Raw genomic sequence first — 25,134 nt, 5'->3', positions numbered from 1 at the left:
GTAAATTAAAACCCCTTATAACCCTAAGCCACAATGAATCCCACAGTGGTCTCTGCAAAACAAGTATAAACTTTGAAGAACAATTTTAATGGAAAAGCTTATTGCAGTTTCTAACACCTATGGAAGAAATACACACATGGTTAAAAGCTTTTATTTTTCATCTTGCCTCTGCCTCCATTTACTATATGATTTTTCTATCTTTCAGTTTTGTAATCTATAATATTATTATCTAAATTAATATTAATATCTAATTCAATGTTAATCTAGAATATTAGACTGCATTTTGGGGTGTGGAGAATTAGTTTATGGCTATATGTGCTTTGTGTTATACACATTTAGAGGCAATACCAAAGTCTCCCTAATGGCAAAATACTATTTAAAGCTCTTTTTATGTGTGGTACAAGGATGGGAAACACCATATGGATTATAATTTCAGATACTGTAATGGGACACCATCAGGTACACTGCAGACTTATTCTGCACTAGTCATCCCATACGCTGCAAACCAAGTGTACTTTATTGTCCAGTACAAACTTAAAACTTGCAGAGCAAAAAGCCCTCAAATTGTGGTTTGCAAAAGGAAGACAGAAGAGATTGAGGGCATGGTAGACAGTATTGTCTAGCAGAGTAGCCTAATTTTGGTTGGTCCCTAGGGCTCAATGCATTTTATACATTTTTAGATGAGATTTAAAAAATTATGTTACCTCTCTGAGTGATACTGTGCCATATCTAAAAGCTTTTTTATCTTCAGCACAACTATAATTGTGAATGAGAGGCACAAACATTCTCACAACTGAAAACACCCTGAAAGGAAAGCAATTATGAATGACCCTTGTGGCAAGATTTATGGAATTTTAAGTTTTAATTGTGATATCAGATGGAAATTCAAGTTTGTTCTATAATGACAATTGCAGAAGCTTATGAAAACTATAAAATATAAATGTACCAATCAGGATATTCCAGCATGGGTTCATGCTCTGCTCTTAAGCCTGGTCATCTTGACCTCTGAGCTATCAGTTCCATGAATACTCACAGCTAATTTACAATATGGTTGTTAAAGACTAACAGTTCTGTGTATGTAATGGTGATTATTAGTATGTAAACACTGTTACCAAGAAGTGTATTGCCAATTTTTATTTTAAAACCCCCCCCCCCCCCCCGAATTATACAGTTTACAACTGGCCTGATTTCTCAGTTTTCTAAGCACTGTTATTCCTGCAATCTCTAATTCCCTGACTGATATATAATATACAGATCTATGTATTTGCAACAAGTTACAGTCACAGTACAGCTGCGTATCTTGGTTGTGCTCTTGTGCATACCCAGTGTAATAATGAAGTTTCTGTGTGACTGAGGAACTATGTGGACTGAAACAACTAATTTGAGGCAATGGACTGGCATGATATGAGGTGGTTGACCAAACTCCTAGTTGCTTGCACAACAAAGTATTTGACAAACTGTCTTGGTTTAGTGGTCAGGGAAAAGCAAAAACAAGAGAAGAGAATTGCTCCCTGTTACCTCCAAGGGAAGATAAAAGGAGAATAAGGAAGAGAGACTTACAGGTTGCAAATTAAAACTGGAGCAGGTTTACTAGAACAGGGAAGGGACAGTAACACACGGAATGAGGAACAAATACATACAAATATATATAAAATTTGACCTTGATGATGGCAGACATAAGTGTCCAAGGGTCCCTTGCAGCAGAGCCAACTTGGGAGAGGGTGTTGCAGATGACAGTGGAAGGTCTTAAGGTTGCAAGATAAAGAATCACTGACAAAGATATCAGGAAAAGTTGATTTTTAGTATAGATTTATGAAAGTGCAACTTAACAGAATCTGATGGCAGGGTTCACTCTATTGCTTATTACGAGGCAGGGGCATGTAGGTGTTGGAAATGGATGGGAGTGATTTACACAAGGATTGAGGGAAATGATTGAATCAGGGATAAAGGAGATTGAGTTGGGGATGGGCTGGAGTAATCTGAACAAGGATCAGGGAAAAGAATGAGGAAGACCCTCCTCTCCTGTTGAGTCACAAGGTTCAGAGTGGAACACCCTTGCTTTCAAAACTCCATCTCAGAGAGGAGTCTAGGGACAGCTGAATCCACTCCTAGTTCCAGACATGGTCAAGGGTTAACAACTAAGGGGTTTAAGTGTAGGGATTTCAGTGTAGTGCTCTAACACATAATTATGGGTCTGGTGTTTCTAAACTAAATTGTGCATGAACACTCACACACATCTACACAGATAGAGGTGCTAACCTGTTAAGGTGTTAAATATTGGTACCTAATATCACAAAAGACAGTGCATTCTTCCCCCACTGGTTACTCATTGGAGTCAAATTATATCAGCCCAATGTAATTCCATTGTCCCCCATGCCTAAGAGAAGTGGCCAGTTACTTACTCTTTCAGCCAGATGAACCAGCTACCTTTGTGAAACACATGAGGCAGGTTGCAGCTCAGTGCGATCCTGGAGAGCTCCGAGGGGTCTCCACCTTAAGACCTATATTTACTGGGTCCAAGATGTTTGACTTTGGTCAGTACTTTGCATGAGAGACAGTATTTGGGTTTGGTAATCTTTGGCAACTTTCAGAGTGGGCTTGTGTTTAAGCAAGAGGATTCTGCAAGCAGAGATTCAAGTACTGTCAGGGAGTGCCTAATCACCCCAAATTGCTGTATTTGCACTAGGACCAAAAGGTACCCAATTATCCAGGCTTACTGCTCCAGTAGGCAAAATCAGAAAGTGCTGGATTGTATCAGCCTATTGCACTTGTTGTTGAAACAAGAACAATGTCAGACCCAAGGCAGTTGTAACTAAAGCATGAACAACGTTGGCTAATATTATTGCAATGTGGCTCAGTGAGCAGGGAGGTCTGCACCACCACAGAGGAGTCCATGCCTCTTCCCACTACCAGATTAATTTGGATCCTGCAGAGCTCGTGGTGAGTTGACAACAAAACAGGAGCCTCTCTCCAAGACCCCTGACTGCAGACAAGCATAAAGGAAGAAGAGGGCAGGAGGGCTGCCCTTCTAGTCCTCCTGGATTTTACAGAGTATGGCAGTGGAAATGGGAGGGAATACTGATGCCTGTCTGTTCTGCTTCCCTAGTTCCTTCAGGGTCCTAAGACCTATTCTCTAGGTCTTTGTATTGGTACCATAAAATTAGCCTGACCCTCTCTAAACATAATGCAGCCCATAACACAAACTCTCAAAGTGGGAATTTAAGGCAGTTCTGGAGACTTCCCCAGGCAGTTCCTGATGTGTGAAAGTCAATTCACAGGCACTATTAGTATTGTATTTTTTCAGAGATGTCCCCAAGTAGTTGCTGCTACAGAATTGACCAAACTGCATAGATAAAATATTTTTAACTAATAATTAAAAGCATTCTTGCAGATACAGAAATGGTTGCACGTAACACTTAAGACATCTAGGCTAGGTTTAGACACATAAGACTGTGTGCCAGCTGTATGATAAGAATTCAGCAGAATTAGCTAGTGGGGCAAGGGAGTTGTGTTTGCTCCCACACAGAAGGAGCCAGGATAGAATACTGTCGCTTGTTTTGATGTTTCCTTAGCAGTGCTCTAAAAGCCCCACTAATATTTGAGCTCTGCACTTTCCGAGCCAGTGTACAGTGTTCTGTATTTTTCACTTTCTAGTGAGAGCCATTCTCACTATGTGAAAACTTCCAGCAGGTGCTAGGACACAGGAATACTGAACATGGTGTGAACGAATGATGTTGTTGCCTTAAATGTTCACCTAACAGCACTTTCAGAACCTCACTAGTGCTGGAGCTCAGTGCTTTCTTAACCACCTAACATAATAATGCTCCTTTAAGCTGCCTTCTAAACAGAGCAGTGCTCCCTAAGTAAAAACGCTACATCACTGCCATCACAAGGAAGGAGCTGAAACTGAAGGCAGTTGATCCTCTTAGCAGAACTTTCACAGCCCCACTAACACTGGAGATCACTATTTTCCTAGCCACTTAACATGACACTTTCTTTTTATGTCTTGTAGACAGAGCTATGCTCCAAAAATGAAAATGTGTTGTGATTGTTTACATACATACAGAAGGAGCTGGGACAGGACACTGGTGCCGGTTTTAATGTTCTCTTAGCAGATGCACAGCTCCATGAACAATCAAGTTCTGTGCTTTCCTAGCAAAAATCTGGTCACATGCCGTTTTGGAGCATAGCTCCTTCTGTGTGTTTGTGTGTGTGTAAAATGTTCCTCCCTCATCTCTAGTGTTAGATGTATATAGCTGTCATGGTTTGACTCAGGATCGGCAATTGAACAAGTTACAAAAATGCTCCAAATCCCCTCCCCTTACCACCCAGGTAGGAAAAGGAGAGACATAAGAAGAAGAGGGACTTTCTCAATTGAAAACTAAACTAGATAGATTTAATTAAATACTAATGATGAAAGAAAATACGTACAATTATATACAAGTGTGTTCAGGAATGTCCAAAACCCTATTGCCTCACCCCACCCCTAGCAACTCCCAGGGCATCTCCTGAGCTGTGAGCAAAAGCAACTGCCTGGACAGGTTTGCCTTTACCAGAAGCAGGAAAAATGCCAATATTTTTCCTCAACACATTCCTTTCACATACCACAGGGACTTTATCCCCATCTACTGTATGTTGAAGGTCTGACTGAGCAGGATCAGCCTAACTGATAGATCTCCTGGTGTTAACTAAGCAGGCAGCTTGAGCTAAATTTTTGTCCCAGTTTTTGAAAGTTCCACCACCCATTGCCTTCAGAGTAGCTTTTAATAGACTGTTGTACCTTTCAATCTTCCCTGAGGCTTGTGCATGGTACAGGATATGGTAGATCCATTCAATACCATGTTCTTTGTCTCAGTCAGTCACAAGACTGTTTTTAAAATGTGTCCTATCATCTGACTCAGTTCTCTCTGGAGTACCATGTCTCCACAAGATTTGCTTCTCAAGGCTCAGGATAGTATTCCTGGCTGTGGCATGAGGCACAGGATATCTTTCCAACCATCCTGTACTTGTTTCCACCATTGTAAGTACATAGTGCTTATCCTGGCGGGTCTGAGGCAGTGTGATATAGTGAATTTGACAAGCCTCTCCATACCTGTACTTGGACCACCTCCCCTCATATCACAAAGGCTTCAACCATTTTGCCTGCTTAATTGCAGTGCACGCCTCACAGTCGTGGATCACCTGTGCAATAGTGTCCATGGTTAAGTCCACCCCTCGGTCACGAGCCCATCTGTATGTTGCACCTCTGCCCTGATGACCTGAAGTGTCCTGGGCCCATCCAGCCAGAAAGAACTCACCCTTGTGTTCCCAGGCTAAGTCTATTTGGAACACTTGAGCAGCCTCATCTGCTCGTTGGTTGTGTCGATGTTCCTCAGTGGCTCGACTCAGAGGTATGTGTACATCTACATGACGCACTTTTACCACCAGTTTCTCTATGTGAGCTGCAATGTCTTTCCACGGCTCAGCAACCCAAACAGGTTTACCTTTTCGCTGCCAGTTGTTCTGCTGCCACTGCTTTAGCCAACCCCGCAAGGCATTTGCTGCCATCCACAAGTCAGTGTAGAGATAGAGTCTTGGCCACCCTTCTCATTTGGCAATGTCCAAAGTCAGCTGGATGGCTTTTACCTCAAATTGAGGTAAATTCATTTTGACTCCATTCATCTTCTCCTTCAGCTGCTTGTGCAACTAATCATGTAGGACCCCACATGGCGGCTTTCCACTTTCAGCAGTTCCCTACAAGACAACAGGAGCCATCAGTAAAAAGAGAAAATTGTTTCTCAGTCTCTGGTAGGTGATCATATGATGAAGCTTCTTCATCCTGTCTCACAACTTCTTATGGTGGCATTCCAAAGTGTGCACCTTCTAGTTGGTCTGTAATTGCTTCCACGATTCCTGGACAATTAGGGCTTCCTATTCAAGCTTACTGGGTAATTAAAGCAGTCCATTTACTGAATGTTGCATTGGTGGCATAATGGACAGGAGAAACTGTTGAATACGAAGCTCAGCACTGGTAATCAGGGCGCCAGGAGAAGCTGCGCTTCAGTGCCGATCACTTCCGAAGCAGCTCTAGCTCCTTCATATGCTGCAAGTATCTCCTTTTCAATTATTGTGTAGTTGGCCTTGGAACCTCTGTAGCTCCAGCTCAAGAATCCCAGGGGTTGGCTTCGAGTGTCCTCTGGTCCTACATACAGGTAGGACCATCGTACCTGGCTGTGGTGTAGAGCACATTTTTGATGTCTGGCCCTGTTCAAACTGGTCCAAGGGCCACTGCCTGCATAGTCTCCTTTTTAATTGCTCAAAATTTTTCTGTTGGTCAGGACCCCATTTAAAGTCACTCTTCTTTCGGGTCACCTCATAGAGAGGTTTCACAACATGGCTGTAATCAGGAATATTCATTCTCCAGAAACCAACAGTCCCTAAAATGGTTTGAGTGTCCTTTTCATTAGTTGGTGGGGACACAGCTGCTATTTTGTTAATCATGTCCATTGGAATCTGTAGACATCCATCTTGCCATAATTCCCAGGAACTGGATTTCTCGTGTAGGTCCCCTGACCTTGATTCTTTTCACAGTGAAACCAGCATGCTGGATGATCGTTTTACCTTTCTTGAAAACTTCTTCTGGTGTGTCACCCTACAAGATGATGTCATCAATGGTGAAGTTGTTCTGGAGCTCCACCCCTCTCAAGTGCAGAGTGAATCAGTCTAGGGCAAATGGTTAAGCTGTGTTTCCACCCCTGGGGCAGTTGATTACAAGTGTACTGGACTCCCCTCCAGGTGAAAGCAAACTGTGGCCTGCAACCTGGTGCTAGAAGAATAGAGAAAAATGCATGAGCAATGTCAAGAGTGGCATACCAACTGGCTGCTTTTAATTCCAGCTTGTACTGAAGTTCTAGCATGCCTGGCACAGCAAAACTAAATGGTGGTGTTAAGTCATTCAATACCCATCACCACTGGAGCCCCACAAATCTGGTTATGTAGGGAATAAAATAAGCAGATTAAGAAGGTGTTGATGCAAATATTGAGGAGGATTTCCAAAGCCATTTCAAGGCCACGGACATACAAGGAGATGGGATGACCATATCAATACAGCATGCCTTTCTCAATGAATCTGGCATGTATTACTGTGCCGTCTCCCACTCATGCAAGCTTTTTGCTTTGCCCTGGCTGGATCGCAAAGAGTCTCCATGGATCTGATTATTGGATTGTAACACCTGGGTAACATGACATGCAGCACTGGGATACACAGAGAAGACTCCACAATGCAGCTTGCACGCCAGTCAGTCTGTGAGTGCGCTGGTATCTAGAGAGGAGACAGCTGATGGGCACAGACACAAACAAGCATTCCTGAACTCTCTTTCTCTTCCCTTCATCTGGTGCCTCTTTGTGCATCCCTGTGTTGTGCATATGCTCAGAGGCCACGCAGCCCCATCATGCTCCTGTGCTAACACTTGTCTCCCACTCATGCAAGCACACACATGCTCACCCACAGACGGAAGTCAGTGGAGCACAGTATGTGCACCTCATGCCTGCATCACAGGCATGGAGCAGTTTGCCTGCAGCCGTGCAGGGCCCAGGGCCACCTCAGCCTCCCCACTGCTCCCCACTGGGTTGTGTCTGCTCCCATGAAGAATGAGCCAGGACTGAATCTTCTGCAAAGTGGACTTTCTTCTTCACCTATTGAAGACCATGACACATTATGGGGATAGTGACTGAGGACTGGGGCTGTTTCCAGGCTACTGCTCTCAGCATCCCTGTCTGTTGTGTTTGGGACTGCACTCTGCCTGATGACAGAAGTATTTCTTTCCCCCCCATTTTCATCATGTCATCTTTTCATCACGTTCTCTCCTCTGTCCTCCACCTCTTTCTTCCCCTTTCTCCTAACGTGCCAGACTAAGATATCAACCACCCTCCATTCATGGTGGTCGGGGAGGGAAAACTTGTGACTTCCAGCTGCTCCCAGATAAGAGCTCTGTCTCCTGGTGAAAACAGGCTAAAGGGAACGATGCCATGCTACAGCTCAGGGCGTTTTCTGAAAAAGGGCAGATGCTGAGAAGCAGCTCAGCAAGTGCTTCCAGAGCAAGGGAACACAAAGCTACTGTCTGATCTTGTCATCTTGTCATATATTGTACCTCTCTCGATGACTCAGTCACCTATCACCCAGGAACAGCTCTGTCCTTCTAACTCTTCCAGAAAACCTAAGAAGCCCAGCACGAGCAGTGCAAAAAATTACAGACAGCAGCCCCAGTGGCACTGGTGCATGAAGAGACCAAGGCCTAGCAAGGTTGGTTGTTTCATTCCCCAGGTAGAGCTCCCAGGGAGGTTCCACTAGGGAATGTTCTGTCATACGATTGGGAGTGGGAGTGGGGGTGATGGGGAGCACCTGTGTTGCTGTCTGCTGATTTTCCTACCGCAGGAGTATGCTGCCCGTGTGGTTCAGCACGCTTGCTCCGCTGTTTTAGGCAGCTTTGTAGCACCTGAAAACGCGCCGACAAACAGAAAAGATGTTCTGCTCCAGGCATGGCTGCATGTAACTGACTGAAAGACTCCTGAAGATGAGCCTGCAAAATGTTCCAAGACCCTGCTAGTTGAGAGACACTACAAAGAATAAATATTTTTTCCCAGAGTGACATTCCCTGTTTCTGTCCTCCACATCACAGCCTACAGAAGTACCCTAAGAAACATCTCACAGAGAAGGGGTGCCTGAGAGTCTTTATTTTTTGATAGTTTTTGTATGTCCAGTCTCAAAGGAGAAGAAAATGATGAGGCAAACTAGCAGGTCGCCTAGAACCAGAGTGTCTCAGTTGGCAGACATAGTTGTTCTGATCCAGGAGACGTAATTGCAGACCTTGGTGTAAACGCCGGGATAGCCCTTCTGCGCACACCCGATACCCCAGGAGACGATGCCCTGGAGCTGCCCGTTGCAGACCACTGGGCCGCCGGAATCCCCCTGTGCACATGAAGGAGACAGGTTTTCAGCAAATGGAGTCAGCGTGAGTGATGAGCCAGGGGTCCCAGAGACCTCTGACACTCGAGCAAGTGCTGTGGGGCTCTTTCTACACAGAAGTTCTACACAGGTAATTTCTGACTACCACACTATGCCTGATGCTACTGTACTTTACTTGCTCCAAGGGCACCACAGCTAAGGATGACTACGTGGCCTGTTTTTGACAGCTGCAGGCCTTGGCAGATGCTTAGGATAGGTGTGTCTGAAATATTTTTCTGCTAAATATTTCCACGGAGCTAGGCACGTGTAAAATGCTGAGCAATGGTCAGGTGTGTTTGTTTTCCAGACTGTCTGGGTCTTGGCATACTGGCTATTCCATTTTCAATGTGCCCAAAACTAATATTTGCATCCTAAGCTCTACAGTCTCCACCATTACTATTGACACTGGTGCAATGCTCCTCCGTTTTAAATAGCCTAAGGTGCAGGAGGTGGCATCGTCTGCTTGTGGAGAATTAGGGCAAGAGCTATTAGTTGTCTGAAAGAAAAGAGGACAATGAGTAACTGAGTGGGAAAGAAAAGCCTCTAATACCGTGGCCTCTCCTACTAGCAAAAGGCAGGGGAGAAATATATGGGAAAGAAGAGGTAGGTATTTTACCTGGCAGGAGTCTTTCCCTCCCTCCAGGAATCCTACACACATCATGTTGTTGGTAATTTGCCCAGGGTAGGCACTGCTGCATTGGCTTGCAGAGAGTACAGGAGCCTTCAGGCACTGCAAGGTGTCTGGATAGTTGTCTGTAAGAAAACAGAGAGAGATGGTTGATGACATCTCTGAGATAACTTCAGAGCCCAGAGAAGAAATTTCTTCGTGAAACAGTAATCACTGAACATCTTGTTTTAGCACTCATAATTTTTCCTCTCAACAGGGATTCCTGCTGTTTAGACGGAACAGACTCTACCCATGGGTCCCCCTTCTGCCCTGCAGCCGTGTTTATTTTTTGGATACCTAGAAAATAATCCATGGGCAAGTGTGGAGGTCAGAGCTACTCCTGTCCCACAGCACTTCCCAGTACTGTTGGGAGTCAATTGTGAGTGTCCCCCGGGCCCTCATGAGTACTCACTGCCATTGCTGAGTGTGTTGCCCCAGCCAGAGATCAGGCATGTGGTGCCTGTGGCCACACAGCTGGTAGGCAGAGGAATGGTTTGGACAGCGCGGTTGATCTGGGCTGGTTTGTCAAGCTTGATGAGCATAATGTCATTGTCCAGTGTCGAAGGGCGGTAGCCAGAGTGGCGGATGACTTTGGCTGAACTAATCAACTGCTCTGTTGGTTCTTTCTTTGCCAGGTTATGTTTCCCGAGCTGCACTTGGATGCGACTGTAAAAGAGAAGGAATGGCATATAACTTACTGCTGCCGTCAGGCTGTGACAAACCTCCTTGTCACTGTATGCACTCGCTTCAGCATTGCTATGGTAGTAGCTCTTTTCATGCAGGTCATCTTTCTTGCCCTGCACTAAGTCCTGGGGATCCACACTGAGATCTTTCCCACCACCAGCACAAATGGTGAATTGCTCCAGGTCTCTTTTGTTGAGCTGGGACAAGCTACATATACTACAGTGCCTGACAGAAATATTCTGGAAAGAGGCAGACTGCTATCACCCTGACCTCGCTCCTCTTCTTGTCTTCTAGTGACTAAGTTGTAGCAAGATTAAGGTGATCTATAAGGAAGGACAGCCTGCAACTCATTGCTAGATCATCACGTTGTCGTTTCAGAAAGTGCTCTACATTCACAGAAACGTTTGCAGAAGTGGAAAACCCCTTATGATGTCCCAGCCCGGCTTCCTGAATGAGTCACCCATTTCTTGGTTGCCTTCTGTTAGAATGCAGTCGCTTGCACAGGTGAACGTCTCCACTCAGAATTCCTGCTAGAAGTGAACTGGAAGAAAGAAATAGATTACAGAAGAATAAGTTTTTTTCCACTCACGACTTGTAGCAGTGAGCAGCCGACACGACCCACTGACTGTTGATGAGGGAACCTCCACAGAAGTGATAGCCAGCATTCAGGGACACCTGGTAGGGGACAGAGTTCGCTGCACAGGTGTAGCCTCCCACGATCTTGTCGTCATCATCATCACTGTTGATGGGGAAGGCAACTGGGAGACAAGAAGTGGCATATGTCAACACCTGGCATAAGGCGTCTTGTTCCCCTGTGACTGACTGAAGCCTCTCACTTGTAGGCTGTTCTTCTGCATAATCTCATGGTAGCAGCACTGGGCAAGTCTAATGGATGTTAATTTGCTGCTCCAAAGGTGGGTCTGTCCCAGAATCCTGTCTGCAGTAGCAGCCAACAGTGGACTGAGCGCAAGTAAAAAGCAAGTCTGCGGTGGCATTTCCATGGAGCACCTGCCCTTACTCAAAAAACTGACAGCATCTTTAGGACCTCCTGAGTTATCTTTCTGAGGTAACTATTGTGAGTTATCCTTCAGAGGTGTTATCTTGCACCATCATAGTCCTTAGAGAGAGACAGTGTTTTTTGAAGCTACACACGCGTTTCATTATTCCTCAGTCAAGAGCCACATTAAGTGAAACAAAGAGACAGCAGCCAAAAGAAGCTGCAGTGCTCTCCCTTAAAAGTTCTACAGGTTGAAACTGGACTTCACTTTCCCTGAACAGACTACTTTGCAAAGTTGCTCAGAAAATTATCTTCCTCATAAACGACATCAGCAAAAAGTAAAAAAATATACTCACCAGCCACACCAACAAAGGCGAGAAAGAGTATGTACTTCATGGTCTTGACACAGCCTCGAGCCCAGACTGGTGGAATGGAAGTGTGAGCTGCTAGAAATACATTTTTTGAAATCGCCTTATCTCTAGTCCAAGGTTTTATTCCGACAAAAAGTACACAGTGGAAAATCTGAAGATCCAAACGTGGGCATTAACAGGCACTGGGAGAAAGTGCAAATAACATATCAGTTAACCATAAACCTTTCCTAAGATAGAGAGCTATTTTAAATTATTTCAGAGGGCAGCCTTCAATTTAAAAATACCTTTGCGCTTTGGAAGATGTGAAGTTGTTTGTCTGCCTCATTCTTACATGCAGTACCTGTTCACAGCAATCCTCCAACTCTTCTGAGTCTCCTCTGTGTTGACAGTGTCATTCTTAAAAATGGGATTTTTACTGGAAGCTGGATGTTCTAGCTAATGGACAGTAAGATGCTGCACGTTTATTCTGAAGAAAAAAGAAATAATAAAAAAGAGGCAAACAACCAACAACAAATCAACCAACAACAAACCCTGCCTCCACAAAAAAACACCAAATCCCTTCTCCAAAACCCCCAAATCCCTAAAACCAGAAAAATAAAGAAGCTCAGTGTTAAGTTTGTCACGGTTTTTTCAAAAATTATTTTCCTTGAGTAAGGTGTGTGTGTGTGTGCATTATCATACAGAACACAGTGTTTTCCCAAATGAAATTATTCAAAATTAATTTCAATAAGTGAGTAAGAAAACCTATTCTCTGCCTCCGCAACCTCCCAAGTTCAGTGGTTCAAATGTGGGAATGTGTTCCACATCTCTTTGAAAGATCTCTCTCCCCCCTGATTTCTCTCTCCCAATCTGATCGTATCAGCCTAAGTACTGAGCCACGCTTTTTATTAAGCTTTGGAAAGGTCTATAAACACTAGTTTTTTTCACAGAAGACTTTCAGCATAAGATTGATGCTTATGGATGCAATCTGTATAAACAAAAATACTGTGAACACAAGCAGTGAGATCTTCTGAAATCCTTCTCTGAAAGAGTGATAACTTTTGTCATGATGCTGAGTTTGCTGAAGTTTAATGTGTTGCATGAATAATCATTTTCCAAGGAGCTACCATGGTCATCACATTAGCTCCTGGAAGACATGGGGTAACCTCAAATGACTGTAAACATAGGGCTGGCTGGTAACTGCCTTGTAGGAAAGGGTCTCTCTGAGACTCTCTATGCTACTTGCTTCTCCTGACCTCTTCCCAGGCTACAGCCAGAGCTGTCAGCAAAAGTCCTGGGTCATAGTTCCTGCGGTTCTTGTGTTCCTAAGTCCTTGATGGCTGACACCCAGGGAACCTAAGGCCCTCCCATTCTCCTGTTTGCCTCTCAGGGGCCCCTTTTAGAGGCTCCTGTGAATCCCAGAACTCCAGCGTGCATGCCAGCACAGCAACTCATGGAGCAAACTGATCTCACGTGAAGTCAAACAGGGTGGTTGTGATGCTGAGATCATCCAGCAGAAAGACTGCTTCAGAACAGCCCTTCAGGCCTTTCTGTGAAAACTGTGAAGGATGAAGAAACTCCTGTGCATTCAGGTTGAAACTGGAACAGCTCTTCCTGCCCCTCCTTCCTTTCTTGAGGATGACAAATCCCTCCCTTCCTGGAAAGCAAATACCCTCATCTGCTAAATGCTGTTCAACATTCCAGAGACCCACTGCAAGGCTTGTCTGTGGGTCTTTCAAAAAATACGCTCCTGGAGCTACTTCTGCAGCTGCAAGTAATCTCTCCTGTAATGCAGTGATGCTGCAGCAGAACGCTGGTGGCTCCAGGGCCACAGGAGGGAGGAGGGTTGTTGAATGGAGCACAGCTGTGCTAGATATGAGCAAATGGCAGCTTGCATTTCCAGGAGTACATGTTCCTAGTTCAAGTCTTTTGGTCAGCTGTGTCATCACTGGGCTCAGATAAGCTAAATACATTTGTACTGGCTGATGCAAGATCCTGGGAAAGGAAAACCTGGTGAGACCATGAGCTGGCAGAGATTAAGCTTCTCAGGAGCATTAAAGCAGAGGGGTTCCATAGAATCATAGAATGGTTTGGGTTGGAAGAGGCCTTAAAGGTCATCTAGTTGCAAACCCTCTGCCATGGGCAAGGACACCTTCCACTAGACCCAGTTGCTCAAAGCAACCTGGCCTCGAATGCTTCTAGGGAGGGGGGGCATCCATAACCTCCCTGGGCAAGCTGTTGCAGTAAAGAATTTCTTTCCAATGTCCAATCTCAATCTACCCTCTTTCAGCTTTAAACCATTACCCTCGCAATGGGTAATGGTTTGCAAGTCTGCATTTAGGTTCCTCCAGAGCCTTCTCTTCTCCAGGCTGAACAACCCCAACGCTCCCAGCCTTTCTTCCTAGGGGAGCTGTTCCAGCCCTCTGACCATTGTCATGGCCCTCCTCTGCACTCTTGCCATCAGCTCCATGTCCTTCATATGCTGGGGGCCCTGGAAGTGGACACAGCACTCCAAGCGGGGCCTCGCAAGTGTGGAGCATTGCCTCCCTCAACATGCAGGTCCCACTTCTTTTGATGCAGCCCAAGATACGGTTGGCTTTGTTGGCTGCAAGTGCACATTGCCAGCTCATATTTGGCTTCTCATCAACCAACACCCCCAAGTCTTTCTCCTCATGGGTCCACCTGTCATGCCTGTCAAGTTCCCTTTGGGTGGCATTCCTTCCCTCCACTATGTCAACTGCACCACACAGCTGACAAAGACGTCACCACGTCACTGACAAAGATGTTTAACAGCACCGGTCCCAACACTAACGGCCAAGGAGCACCACTCATTGCTGATCCCCAGTTGGGCAGTGAGACATTGACTGCAACTCTCTGAGTGCAACCATCTGTCCATGAGTGGTCCATTCATCAAGCCCACGTCTCTCCAATTTAGATACAAGGTTGTCATGTGGCTCTTCCCTTACCTGCTAGCACTATAACCTCCTCATAGAGGGCCACCAAAATTGGGCAGGCATATATTTGCCCTTATTGAAGCCATGTTGATTGATGCAAATCACCTCCTTATAATCCATGTGCCTAGCATAGTTTCTGGGAGGATCTGCTCCATGATCTTGCTGGGCATAGAGGTGAGACTGACTGGCCCGTAGTTCCCCACATCTTCTTTTCTTCCCTTCTTAAAACAGGAGTTCTGCTTCCCCTTTTCCAGTCAGTGGGAGCTTCACCGGATGGCCACAGTTTCTCAAATCTAATGGATAGTGGCTTTGCAACATCATTTGACGGTTTCCTCAGGACCCAGGGATGCATCTCATCAGGTCCCATGGACTTGTGCATCTTCAGGCTCCATACATGGTCTCGAGCCTGATCTACCCCTACAGAGGGCAGCTCTTCATTGTCCCAGCCCCTGTCTTTTTCCTTCTGTGACTTGGGCAGTTTGCTGGTGAAGACTGAGGCAAAATAGTCATTGAGTACCTCAGCCTTGTCTGTATCTCAGGTAATCAGGTCTCCTTGGTCAGATTTAATTCTTCGGGCGCTTTAGATTTCCTAACCTGATCCCTGGTTGCTCCAGCAGTGTCTCTGTACTTCTCCCAGGCTGCCTGTCCTTTATTTCACCCTCAATAGACTTTCTTTTTACAGCTAAGTCCAACTGGAACTCCTTGTTCATTCATGCAGGTCTCCTGGTGTTTTTGCCTTACTTCCTCTTTTTGGGGTGCTGCTGAGCTTGTAGGAGGTGTTCCTGAATATTAACCAGCTTTCTTGGGCTCTTCTTTCCTCCAAGCCTTTATCCCATAGTACTCTACCATGCAGATCCCTTAAGAGGCCAATGTCTGCTCTTCTGAAGTTCAGTGTAGAGAGCTTGCTGTGTTCCCTCCTCACTTGTATTCCACTCTTTCACGGTCACTGCAGCCAAGGTTCCTTTGGAGCTTCACATTCCCCACAAGCCCTTCCTTTTTGGTGAGAACCAGGTCCAGCATAACACCTCTCCTCAGTGGCTCCTCCATCACTTGGTTATCTGCTCCTTGCCCAGAGCCAGAAGAAATTCAGATGTTGGATTTGCTGTTCCATTAATGTCCAGCCCATACTTCTTTCCTGATGGAGAGGCAATGCACTTGATTTGAGGTAAAGCACAGACAACTCTCCCATTTAATATTCTGGTGGTTTATTAGTCCTATAAATGAACCCCTGGAAAGAGCAGGCATGGTTTGATTAGTGCAGTTAAGATTTTTACCACAAGGTGGCACCAGTAACTGCTGAAAGAGCAGGACTGCTTCTCTGTGTCTGCATCACTACTTCCCTCATAGCCTGATCTGCACCCAGCTCCTCCAAAGTGTGTGGAAGTTTCCAATCCAGGCTCAGCGGGCACTTGTTACGTCACTGAAATGCGACACTCCACTGAGATGCTCCAAAAGCTGAGCCCCAGCCATGAGGTCCCGCCCCCGGAAGTTGACCCTAATTATCCATTAACCCCCCCAGCGTCCTAAGACTCTCTTCTATTTTTCACAACATAAACTCCTGCAGCAGAGAGTATGCTCCTGCTACCCCAATGATTAAATAAAAACATCCCCCAACCCTTTTCCCGGAAGTGACTGAGAAGCTTTTCCTTCATCTGGCTGTAAACCATTTCCTCCTCAGGCAACCTGACATCCAGGCACTCCCTGCCCTAATTTAAAAAAAAAAGAAACAACAAACACAACTGTGGCCTCCAGGTGAAACAAGGTGTCTGGGACACTGCCCCTGGCTCTAATCTGCAGACATGCCTGGCTTTCCAGAAGTAGGCTGAGAAAGACAGCATCAAGCAGTCCTTCCCACTCTCAAATGGAAAGGAGGGGTGGATGCAACACATCTGAAGATTCTTCATATGCATGACTGAAACAGACATAGCTTAAACAGGGATGCATTCCATTTATGTCAGTTCCTCCCCTCTTCTCATCCCCAAATGATACACTCAGGTCTCAGCCTCCTTCATGCCCCCTCCAGTCCCTTCAGCAGAGACCCATGGGGCTATGGGTTTAAGGAGAACCACAGACAGGAAACCAAGGCTACAAATGGTGACCATAGAGAACAGAGCAACTTGGAGAGGGTGAGGAGGGCTGATACGGAATTTCTACATTTTTATTTTTGGGGAAACTTGTGGGAGTCACAAATTTGCAAACCACATCCCCAGCTATCTAGGACATAGGCTTATCAGAAATAAACCACATCCCCAGCTATCTAGGACATAGGCCTATCAAGATGAGAAACCTCCAGGCAGGAGACAACCCAGACATCACCTGGAGCCAAATGCCTCATCTGCCCTGTATTGGCAGATACTGGGCTCTATGGCTTAAAGGTGTGAGGGCAGCAACAGGATCTAAATGTGGAGTTGTCCCTGCCCACAGCAGGAGACATCCCAGGATGGTCCTGGTGACCAGAACAGGGACCAGGATGGGAAAGTCCCAGAGAAGTTTCAGAAGGGATTGCTGGGATCTCCACTCTTTCTTAGCATCTGGTTTGGCCCACCTACTGCATTCCCTGCTGCTTGCCATAGGACAAGAGGACTGCCCTGACTTGCCTACTCGTCTTTTCCTCCAGTGCTGCTGAACAGCAAGAGGTTGGAAGTCCCCAAGGGAAGTGGATGTTCAAGTATATTTTCACAGTCCACCAAGGACAGAAGCTGAGAAATGTTTCATGGAGTGTGAGACATAGACATGGTCAGAGATGCTCCAGCTGATGCTGTAGGTGTGGAGAGAGAGAGATGCTGTCTATCACACAAGTGAACTGTGCAACACCACAGTCTCTATCTGTTTATTCAGTGTCTCCTATTTACCACCTATGTACAGTTTTCCTCATACCTTTCACAGAACTCTTCCTCAGAAGCACTTCCACTTCTTTACTCCTCCCTGTCACCAGGCAGAGCTCCAGGCACAGGGTCTGAAAGTTCCTATGAGAAGGGAAAGGTGCTACCAGCAAGGCTTGGCATGGTGAAGGCCTCTGTCATTTGTTTTCTCAGTTCCTTTCACCTTTGCCACTCTACCAGCTGCTAATCCCTGTGTCCATTGGGTTAACCAACTACTCCATGCTGAGTTTTCCGCATTCAGAAGAGGCTGTGTGGATGTCCTGAGCAGAAACACCTGAGGACACTGTGGAGGATGTCAGTGGCCTGAATCTCTTGAGCCTGTGCACAGAGCAGTGGAGAGGTGTCACTGGTAGAGCAGGAGCAAATGAAATTGTGCTGTACAGCTGCTTTCAAAATCCTAGTGGTCTCACAGGCTGCATACCGGTGGCATCCTGCACATTCTTCTGGAGGACAAGCTCGGTCCCGCCAGAAAAGGAAACCCTCTTGGCAGGCTGATTCCCAGAGCAGAGGGGGCAATGACACAGGTGGTCTCAGTCCTTGAGTACTCCTTGAATTTGCCAGACAAAATGTGCTGCCAGAAGCTCTTCCCCTAGAGGCAGCACCAGGCTGAGACACTCAGGGCTCCACATCTAGGCCCCAGATCCCAGGGAGAATCTGTCTTTGGAGGAATTTGGGCTACTGCTGGTCATGAAGGAAGGTAGAGGGACAGGCCACCCTGGCCCAAATTCTCAGCACCTGTTCTCCTTCATGCCTCCTGCTTTGGCCCACACTCATTTCTTCCTTTCCATCCCACTGCATTGACAGTCCCTAGGCTCTTCACAGGCTGGAGAGAGCCCTGCACACACACACACACTGACCCCTCATACACCTTCCATCCCTGTCACAGCAGCATCCTGGAACACTTCCAATAGTCAAAGATGTGTGTGACCAGCTTGGTTGGAGTGGGCAAAGGCTTGGATCCTGAGCATCTCTTGTTGCTGCAGTTCTTCTGTGAAGAAAAGGATTGCGGGAAGCAGACAGGAAGGGGGGTACTTACCTGCTTTGTTTCCTGCCCCTCCTAGTCCCAGGATGAAAGATGTTTTAGGTAAGGATGGCGTGGGGCAGCTGAGACCCCTATCCTTCTCTTTCCTTTGTGATGTTCAGAACATTCCTGACTCTGCTGCAGACAGTAAAAGAAAGAAATTGCAGTGGGATACACAGTTTTCTTGCAGGAGAGCATTTGAAACTTGCAGGCACGGTTTTGGTCTTCAGGGAAGAGCTTCACTGCAAAGCCCAGGAGAACCCTCAGCAGGCAGAATGCCTGGGGCTGTTGTGGTGGTTTACATGGTCCTGCTTCTCACTGATGTTAAGTTCTGGGCTCACAGTGCAGCAAAAGAATGAGCCATGGCTGGCAGAGAGAGAGGAAAAATGCATGGGACACGTGTGTCCTTCATACCTCATTATTCTGACTCTCAAGGACTTCAGAAGAACCTCTCAGCATTCTTCTATTCTGCCCTGGTGAGGTCAAATTTTGAGTACCGCATCCAGTTCTGAGCTCCCCAGTTCGTAAAGGATAAGGGACTGCTGGAAAGAGTCCAGTGTGGGGCCACCAAGATGATTAGGGGAATGGAGCATCTGTCCTATGAGGAAAGCTGGATCTGCTCAGCCTAGAGAAGAGGAGACTGAGGGGGGGATCTCATAAATGCTTATAAATATCTAAAGGATGACAGGACAAGGGGCAATGGGCAGAAGCTGGAGCATAGGAGGTTCGAGTTAAACATAAGCAAAAACTTTACTGCGAGAGTAACAGACAAGTGGAACAGGCTGCCCAGAGAGGTTGTGGAGTCTCCTTCTCTGGAGACATTCAAAACCCGTCTGGATGTGTTCTGGTGTGATGTGCTCTAGGTGATCCTGCTCTGGTAAGGGGGTTTGACTAGATGATCTTCAGAGGTCTTTTCCAGCCCTGACAACTCTGTGACTCTTCCTTGGACACACTCAGACTCCCATGCCACCTCAACTTAGTTCTGTCCATGCAAATCCCTTGTCCCTTCTCTACCTTCCCCCCACATCTCAGTAGGGTTTATACTTTCCTGTGATTGTGTACATCATTACCCAGTGCTCCTCCACAGCCAATCCTTTCTCACATTTCATGTCTTGCCCAGCCCCAGTATGTCTCATGCTCACTTGGTGCTTCCTCTTATCTCCACTTATCTCTTGGCAGCTACAAAAGGCAGGTCCCAAAAAGGACAGAGGCTTTTCCCCCATGGTTCCCTGCTGTTTCTTTCTGGTCATGCTGGCCTGTACGAGTAAGTGAACCCAACTGGCTCCCAAGCACCTCCACCAATTCTACTGCTGTCCCAGCTGCATACCCTGTTGCTTGCAGTACTCCTTTCCCCAAGCCTCCTGTGCTGAGGATGGGCATTGAACGAGGTGGGCAGGAATCCTGGAATCTTCTGCAATGTCTATTTTTATCTTCTGTACACAGGCCTGGAATGGTTCCTTTTTTGGACACCAACTGCCCAGAAATATTCCTCGTCTATCAGAGAGAGACTGGAAATTCACCTGCAGATTTGAAGAGTTGTCCCATCCCTTCCACTGCTCTCCTGCCTGTTGTCTTCCTTCTCACCCTCTTCTCTATCAACCTACTTCATGTTTTCCTCCTCCTTAACATGCCTCCTTTTCTCTTTCAGCATTGGCTCTGGAACAGACCCCAGACAGAGTGGTACGACAAGGCCAAGATGTAAATCTGAGCTGTTCCAAGAAGAAATCCTCCAGCACAGTTCTGTACTGGTACAGGCTGCCCCTGGGGAAGGATTCCAGGCTGATCCTAGTGGCTTATGCAGTTGCAGGTGCTGATGCAAATATTGAGAAGGATTTCCAAAGCCATTTCAAGGCCACGAAGATACAAGGAGATGGGATGACCCTCACAGTACAGTATGTCTTTCTCAACGACTCTGGCATGTATTACTGTGCTGAGAGTGAAACACAGTGGCTGAACACAAACCTCCCTCTGCACAAAAGGGACCTGCTTTCCTCCTCCTCGGTGCTGCTCACGGCAGGACGATCCCTTTCCACTCATAGCTTTCTCTGCTTCCCTCTTTGTTTAACTCATTTACATTATATTCACTTCTGTCAAGCCTTCTTCCCTTCTCTTCCTTCCTTTCTCTCCCCAACCAGAAGGTGGGGTCTTTCTGTCTCTCTTCAATCTGCACTCCATAGACTTTCTCTCGTTTAACTCCAGTCAAACGTGGTGATCATTCTCACTGCCAAACAGAAAGGATCTTTCTGTGAGAAGCGCTTGGTGCACTCTTAGAAAAAGGCCAGGCAGGTGGCGCAGTAGCTGGTACCAGCCAGCGGGAGCTGCCCACATGCTCCTCCATTACTTGGCTGAGGTTATCCCGTGGCCAAGGGGATGTGTGCACCACAACACCGCATGTACAGTGGTATCTGTGTCAGGAGCACTGCCTTCCATCCCTTGATTCACATACAGTTCAGCTTTTCCAAAGATATTCTATACATTTCAGATTATGTTACCAAGCTGAGTGGCTAACAGAAGGTTTCCTGAGAGGGTAGAGCGCTGTCTTTGTCACAGAATACACCAGTGCCAGAATACACAGACCAGCCTGGGACACTCCAGCAGGTTCCCACACTGAAGTTTGTTATGTTAACATATGGGCTTCTCAAGCCCTAAGCACAGGACACAACAGAGGAAGCATGGCCTGTTTGAGAGCATGCACTCCTCAAATACCGTGTGTTCTGCAAGGCAATGGATTGCCCTGCCTCCTGCACACCCCAGGGAGCCCTGTAGGAATTGGAGACCTTTCCCATGGGCACATTTAGCTCAGCCTCCTCTCAGTACAGCTGGAGTACTGAGAGAGGGTGTGGAGATTCTTCCTGTTTTCTGCTTACTTTAGCCCACAGCCTTTGTTCATTTTCCCTTTTCTTTTGAGGAATCCAGGGTCATTCCTGAATCTCCTGTAGGCAGTTTATGGAAATGATGCAATGGGAGGAGCAGCACCCTTTTGCTAAAAGGACACAGGGGAACATCTTCACTGCAAAGTGCATGACAGCCTTGAGCAGCCTGATCACTTGCTAGCCACTGCCACGCCTTGGTGTGTCCACAGCACAACACAAACATGCAGAGGCTCTGTCAGCAAAGCACAGTGCATCAGTGTACACAAACTGCAACTCTGATTTCCTGCCTGCAGCAATTTCCCACAGCCTTGGATTGGTGAACCCCATGGATTGGATTGTGCCCCACATAGAGAAGAGACAAGGTTTTCTCTCTTTCTGGCCGTCCTTGTCCTGCTGCTCCTTTGCAGAATGCTACAAAAAAGTAGAGTATCAGCTCTTCTCTGTCATGGAGAAGGGAAGTTTGTAGCATATCCCACAGTGAATACCCTTCTGGGCAGTTTGGTGTTGGATGTGCAGGGACTGTGGACAAGGAGGCACACAATTGGTGCCACAGCTAACACTGAGCAAGGATACCTGGTGATGACCAGGGCTTGAATTAACTAAGAGTCTCAAAGAGTGTTTCGTGTGTATCACAAACTTGGCAGAATAAGGTATGGATAATTAGACCAAAGGAATGCACAAGGTGATAAATGATTTTGCTAAACATGTGGAACAGTGATTGGGTGACAGCCGTGGTGTATTCCAGGAATTAACTGTATAAAAGAGTGCCACTCTCAAGACACCTTTTAGGACTGGACCACCACCACTCCCCCCTTTGACTGTGAGACCAACAGGATACAGCTGGAGCTCTGGGTGTTGACTTCCCTTTAACTCTTTATTCCATTTCCTGAACTTTCTCTTTTGTAGTTTAGGGTTAGTTATCACACCTACTTTAAAATAAATTACAAATATAGAGTTATAATTCCTACCAGTTGATCTGGACCTACATAAAAGCCTCTCTGTGCACCCAATACTGTTTCATCTTTGCTTTGCCCTGGCTGGATCGCAAAGAGTCTCCATGGATCTGATTATTGGATCGTAACACCTGGGTAACATGACATGCAGCACTGGGATACACAGAGAAGACTCCACAATGCAGCTTGCACGCCAGTCAGTCTGTGAGTGCGCTGGTATCTAGAGAGGAGACAGCTGATGGGCACAGACACAAACAAGCATTCCTGAACTCTCTTTCTCTTCCCTTCATCTGGTGCCTCTTTGTGCATCCCTGTGTTGTGCATATGCTCAGAGGCCACGCAGCCCCATCATGCTCCTGTGCTAACACTTGTCTCCCACTCATGCAAGCACACACATGCTCACCCACAGACGGAAGTCAGTGGAGCACAGTATGTGCACCTCATGCCTGCATCACAGGCATGGAGCAGTTTGCCTGCAGCCGTGCAGGGCCCAGGGCCACCTCAGCCTCCCCACTGCTCCCCACTGGGTTGTGTCTGCTCCCATGAAGAATGAGCCAGGACTGAATCTTCTGCAAAGTGGACTTTCTTCTTCACCTATTGAAGACCATGACACATTATGGGGATAGTGACTGAGGACTGGGGCTGTTTCCAGGCTACTGCTCTCAGCATCCCTGTCTGTTGTGTTTGGGACTGCACTCTGCCTGATGACAGAAGTATTTCTTTCCCCCCCATTTTCATCATGTCATCTTTTCATCACGTTCTCTCCTCTGTCCTCCACCTCTTTCTTCCCCTTTCTCCTAACGTGCCAGACTAAGATATCAACCACCCTCCATTCATGGTGGTCGGGGAGGGAAAACTTGTGACTTCCAGCTGCTCCCAGATAAGAGCTCTGTCTCCTGGTGAAAACAGGCTAAAGGGAACGATGCCATGCTACAGCTCAGGGCGTTTTCTGAAAAAGGGCAGATGCTGAGAAGCAGCTCAGCAAGTGCTTCCAGAGCAAGGGAACACAAAGCTACTGTCTGATCTTGTCATCTTGTCATATATTGTACCTCTCTCGATGACTCAGTCACCTATCACCCAGGAACAGCTCTGTCCTTCTAACTCTTCCAGAAAACCTAAGAAGCCCAGCACGAGCAGTGCAAAAAATTACAGACAGCAGCCCCAGTGGCACTGGTGCATGAAGAGACCAAGGCCTAGCAAGGTTGGTTGTTTCATTCCCCAGGTAGAGCTCCCAGGGAGGTTCCACTAGGGAATGTTCTGTCATACGATTGGGAGTGGGAGTGGGGGTGATGGGGAGCACCTGTGTTGCTGTCTGCTGATTTTCCTACCGCAGGAGTATGCTGCCCGTGTGGTTCAGCACGCTTGCTCCGCTGTTTTAGGCAGCTTTGTAGCACCTGAAAACGCGCCGACAAACAGAAAAGATGTTCTGCTCCAGGCATGGCTGCATGTAACTGACTGAAAGACTCCTGAAGATGAGCCTGCAAAATGTTCCAAGACCCTGCTAGTTGAGAGACACTACAAAGAATAAATATTTTTTCCCAGAGTGACATTCCCTGTTTCTGTCCTCCACATCACAGCCTACAGAAGTACCCTAAGAAACATCTCACAGAGAAGGGGTGCCTGAGAGTCTTTATTTTTTGATAGTTTTTGTATGTCCAGTCTCAAAGGAGAAGAAAATGATGAGGCAAACTAGCAGGTCGCCTAGAACCAGAGTGTCTCAGTTGGCAGACATAGTTGTTCTGATCCAGGAGACGTAATTGCAGACCTTGGTGTAAACGCCGGGATAGCCCTTCTGCGCACACCCGATACCCCAGGAGACGATGCCCTGGAGCTGCCCGTTGCAGACCACTGGGCCGCCGGAATCCCCCTGTGCACATGAAGGAGACAGGTTTTCAGCAAATGGAGTCAGCGTGAGTGATGAGCCAGGGGTCCCAGAGACCTCTGACACTCGAGCAAGTGCTGTGGGGCTCTTTCTACACAGAAGTTCTACACAGGTAATTTCTGACTACCACACTATGCCTGATGCTACTGTACTTTACTTGCTCCAAGGGCACCACAGCTAAGGATGACTACGTGGCCTGTTTTTGACAGCTGCAGGCCTTGGCAGATGCTTAGGATAGGTGTGTCTGAAATATTTTTCTGCTAAATATTTCCACGGAGCTAGGCACGTGTAAAATGCTGAGCAATGGTCAGGTGTGTTTGTTTTCCAGACTGTCTGGGTCTTGGCATACTGGCTATTCCATTTTCAATGTGGCCAAAACTAATATTTGCATCCTAAGCTCTACAGTCTCCACCATTACTATTGACACTGGTGCAATGCTCCTCCGTTTTAAATAGCCTAAGGTGCAGGAGGTGGCATCGTCTGCTTGTGGAGAATTAGGGCAAGAGCTATTAGTTGTCTGAAAGAAAAGAGGACAATGAGTAACTGAGTGGGAAAGAAAAGCCTCTAATACCGTGGCCTCTCCTACTAGCAAAAGGCAGGGGAGAAATATATGGGAAAGAAGAGGTAGGTATTTTACCTGGCAGGAGTCTTTCCCTCCCTCCAGGAATCCTACACACATCATGTTGTTGGTAATTTGCCCAGGGTAGGCACTGCTGCATTGGCTTGCAGAGAGTACAGGAGCCTTCAGGCACTGCAAGGTGTCTGGATAGTTGTCTGTAAGAAAACAGAGAGAGATGGTTGATGACATCTCTGAGATAACTTCAGAGCCCAGAGAAGAAATTTCTTCGTGAAACAGTAATCACTGAACATCTTGTTTTAGCACTCATA

At 46.6% G+C, this 25,134-nt stretch overlaps 2 protein-coding genes and 1 gene segment (V, D, J or C); 1 reads left to right on the top strand and 2 right to left on the bottom strand.

Annotated features, from left to right (window-relative positions):
- Positions 1 to 8,797: 8,797 nt before the first annotated feature.
- LOC104391174 (trypsin I-P1-like) lies at positions 8,798 to 11,727 on the bottom strand. Its single transcript, XM_010000409.1, has 5 exons — positions 11,688 to 11,727; positions 10,924 to 11,092; positions 10,063 to 10,316; positions 9,600 to 9,736; positions 8,798 to 8,947 (listed from the first exon to the last, which is right to left on the bottom strand). The coding sequence occupies exons 1-5, from the start codon at positions 11,725 to 11,727 to the stop codon at positions 8,798 to 8,800; spliced, it is 750 nt and encodes a 249-aa protein (XP_009998711.1).
- An 8,032-nt stretch (positions 11,728 to 19,759) lies between these two features.
- LOC104391194 overlaps positions 19,760 to 25,134 on the top strand; it is a gene marked incomplete at its 3' end in the record, with an annotated part of 25,881 nt that continues 20,506 nt past the window's right edge. The window contains 2 exon segments of the C gene segment in view: positions 19,760 to 19,802; positions 20,187 to 20,474. Of these exon segments, the coding sequence occupies positions 19,760 to 19,802; positions 20,187 to 20,474 (331 nt within the window).
- The window catches only part of LOC104391173 (trypsin I-P1-like), a 2,929-nt gene continuing 1,876 nt past the window's right edge, over positions 24,082 to 25,134 (bottom strand). The window contains exons 4-5 of the mRNA XM_010000407.1: positions 24,884 to 25,020; positions 24,082 to 24,231 (exon numbers count right to left, since the gene is read on the bottom strand). Coding sequence (XP_009998709.1) covers positions 24,082 to 24,231; positions 24,884 to 25,020 — 287 coding nt within the window. The remainder of the gene's footprint in view (positions 24,232 to 24,883; positions 25,021 to 25,134) is intronic.

This window comes from Chaetura pelagica, unplaced genomic scaffold (assembly GCF_000747805.2).
Source record: "Chaetura pelagica isolate M959 unplaced genomic scaffold, ChaPel_1.0 scaffold244, whole genome shotgun sequence".
In the NCBI taxonomy this organism is placed as follows: domain Eukaryota; kingdom Metazoa; phylum Chordata; class Aves; order Apodiformes; family Apodidae; genus Chaetura; species Chaetura pelagica.
This window is presented reverse-complemented; position numbering and strand designations above follow the sequence as displayed.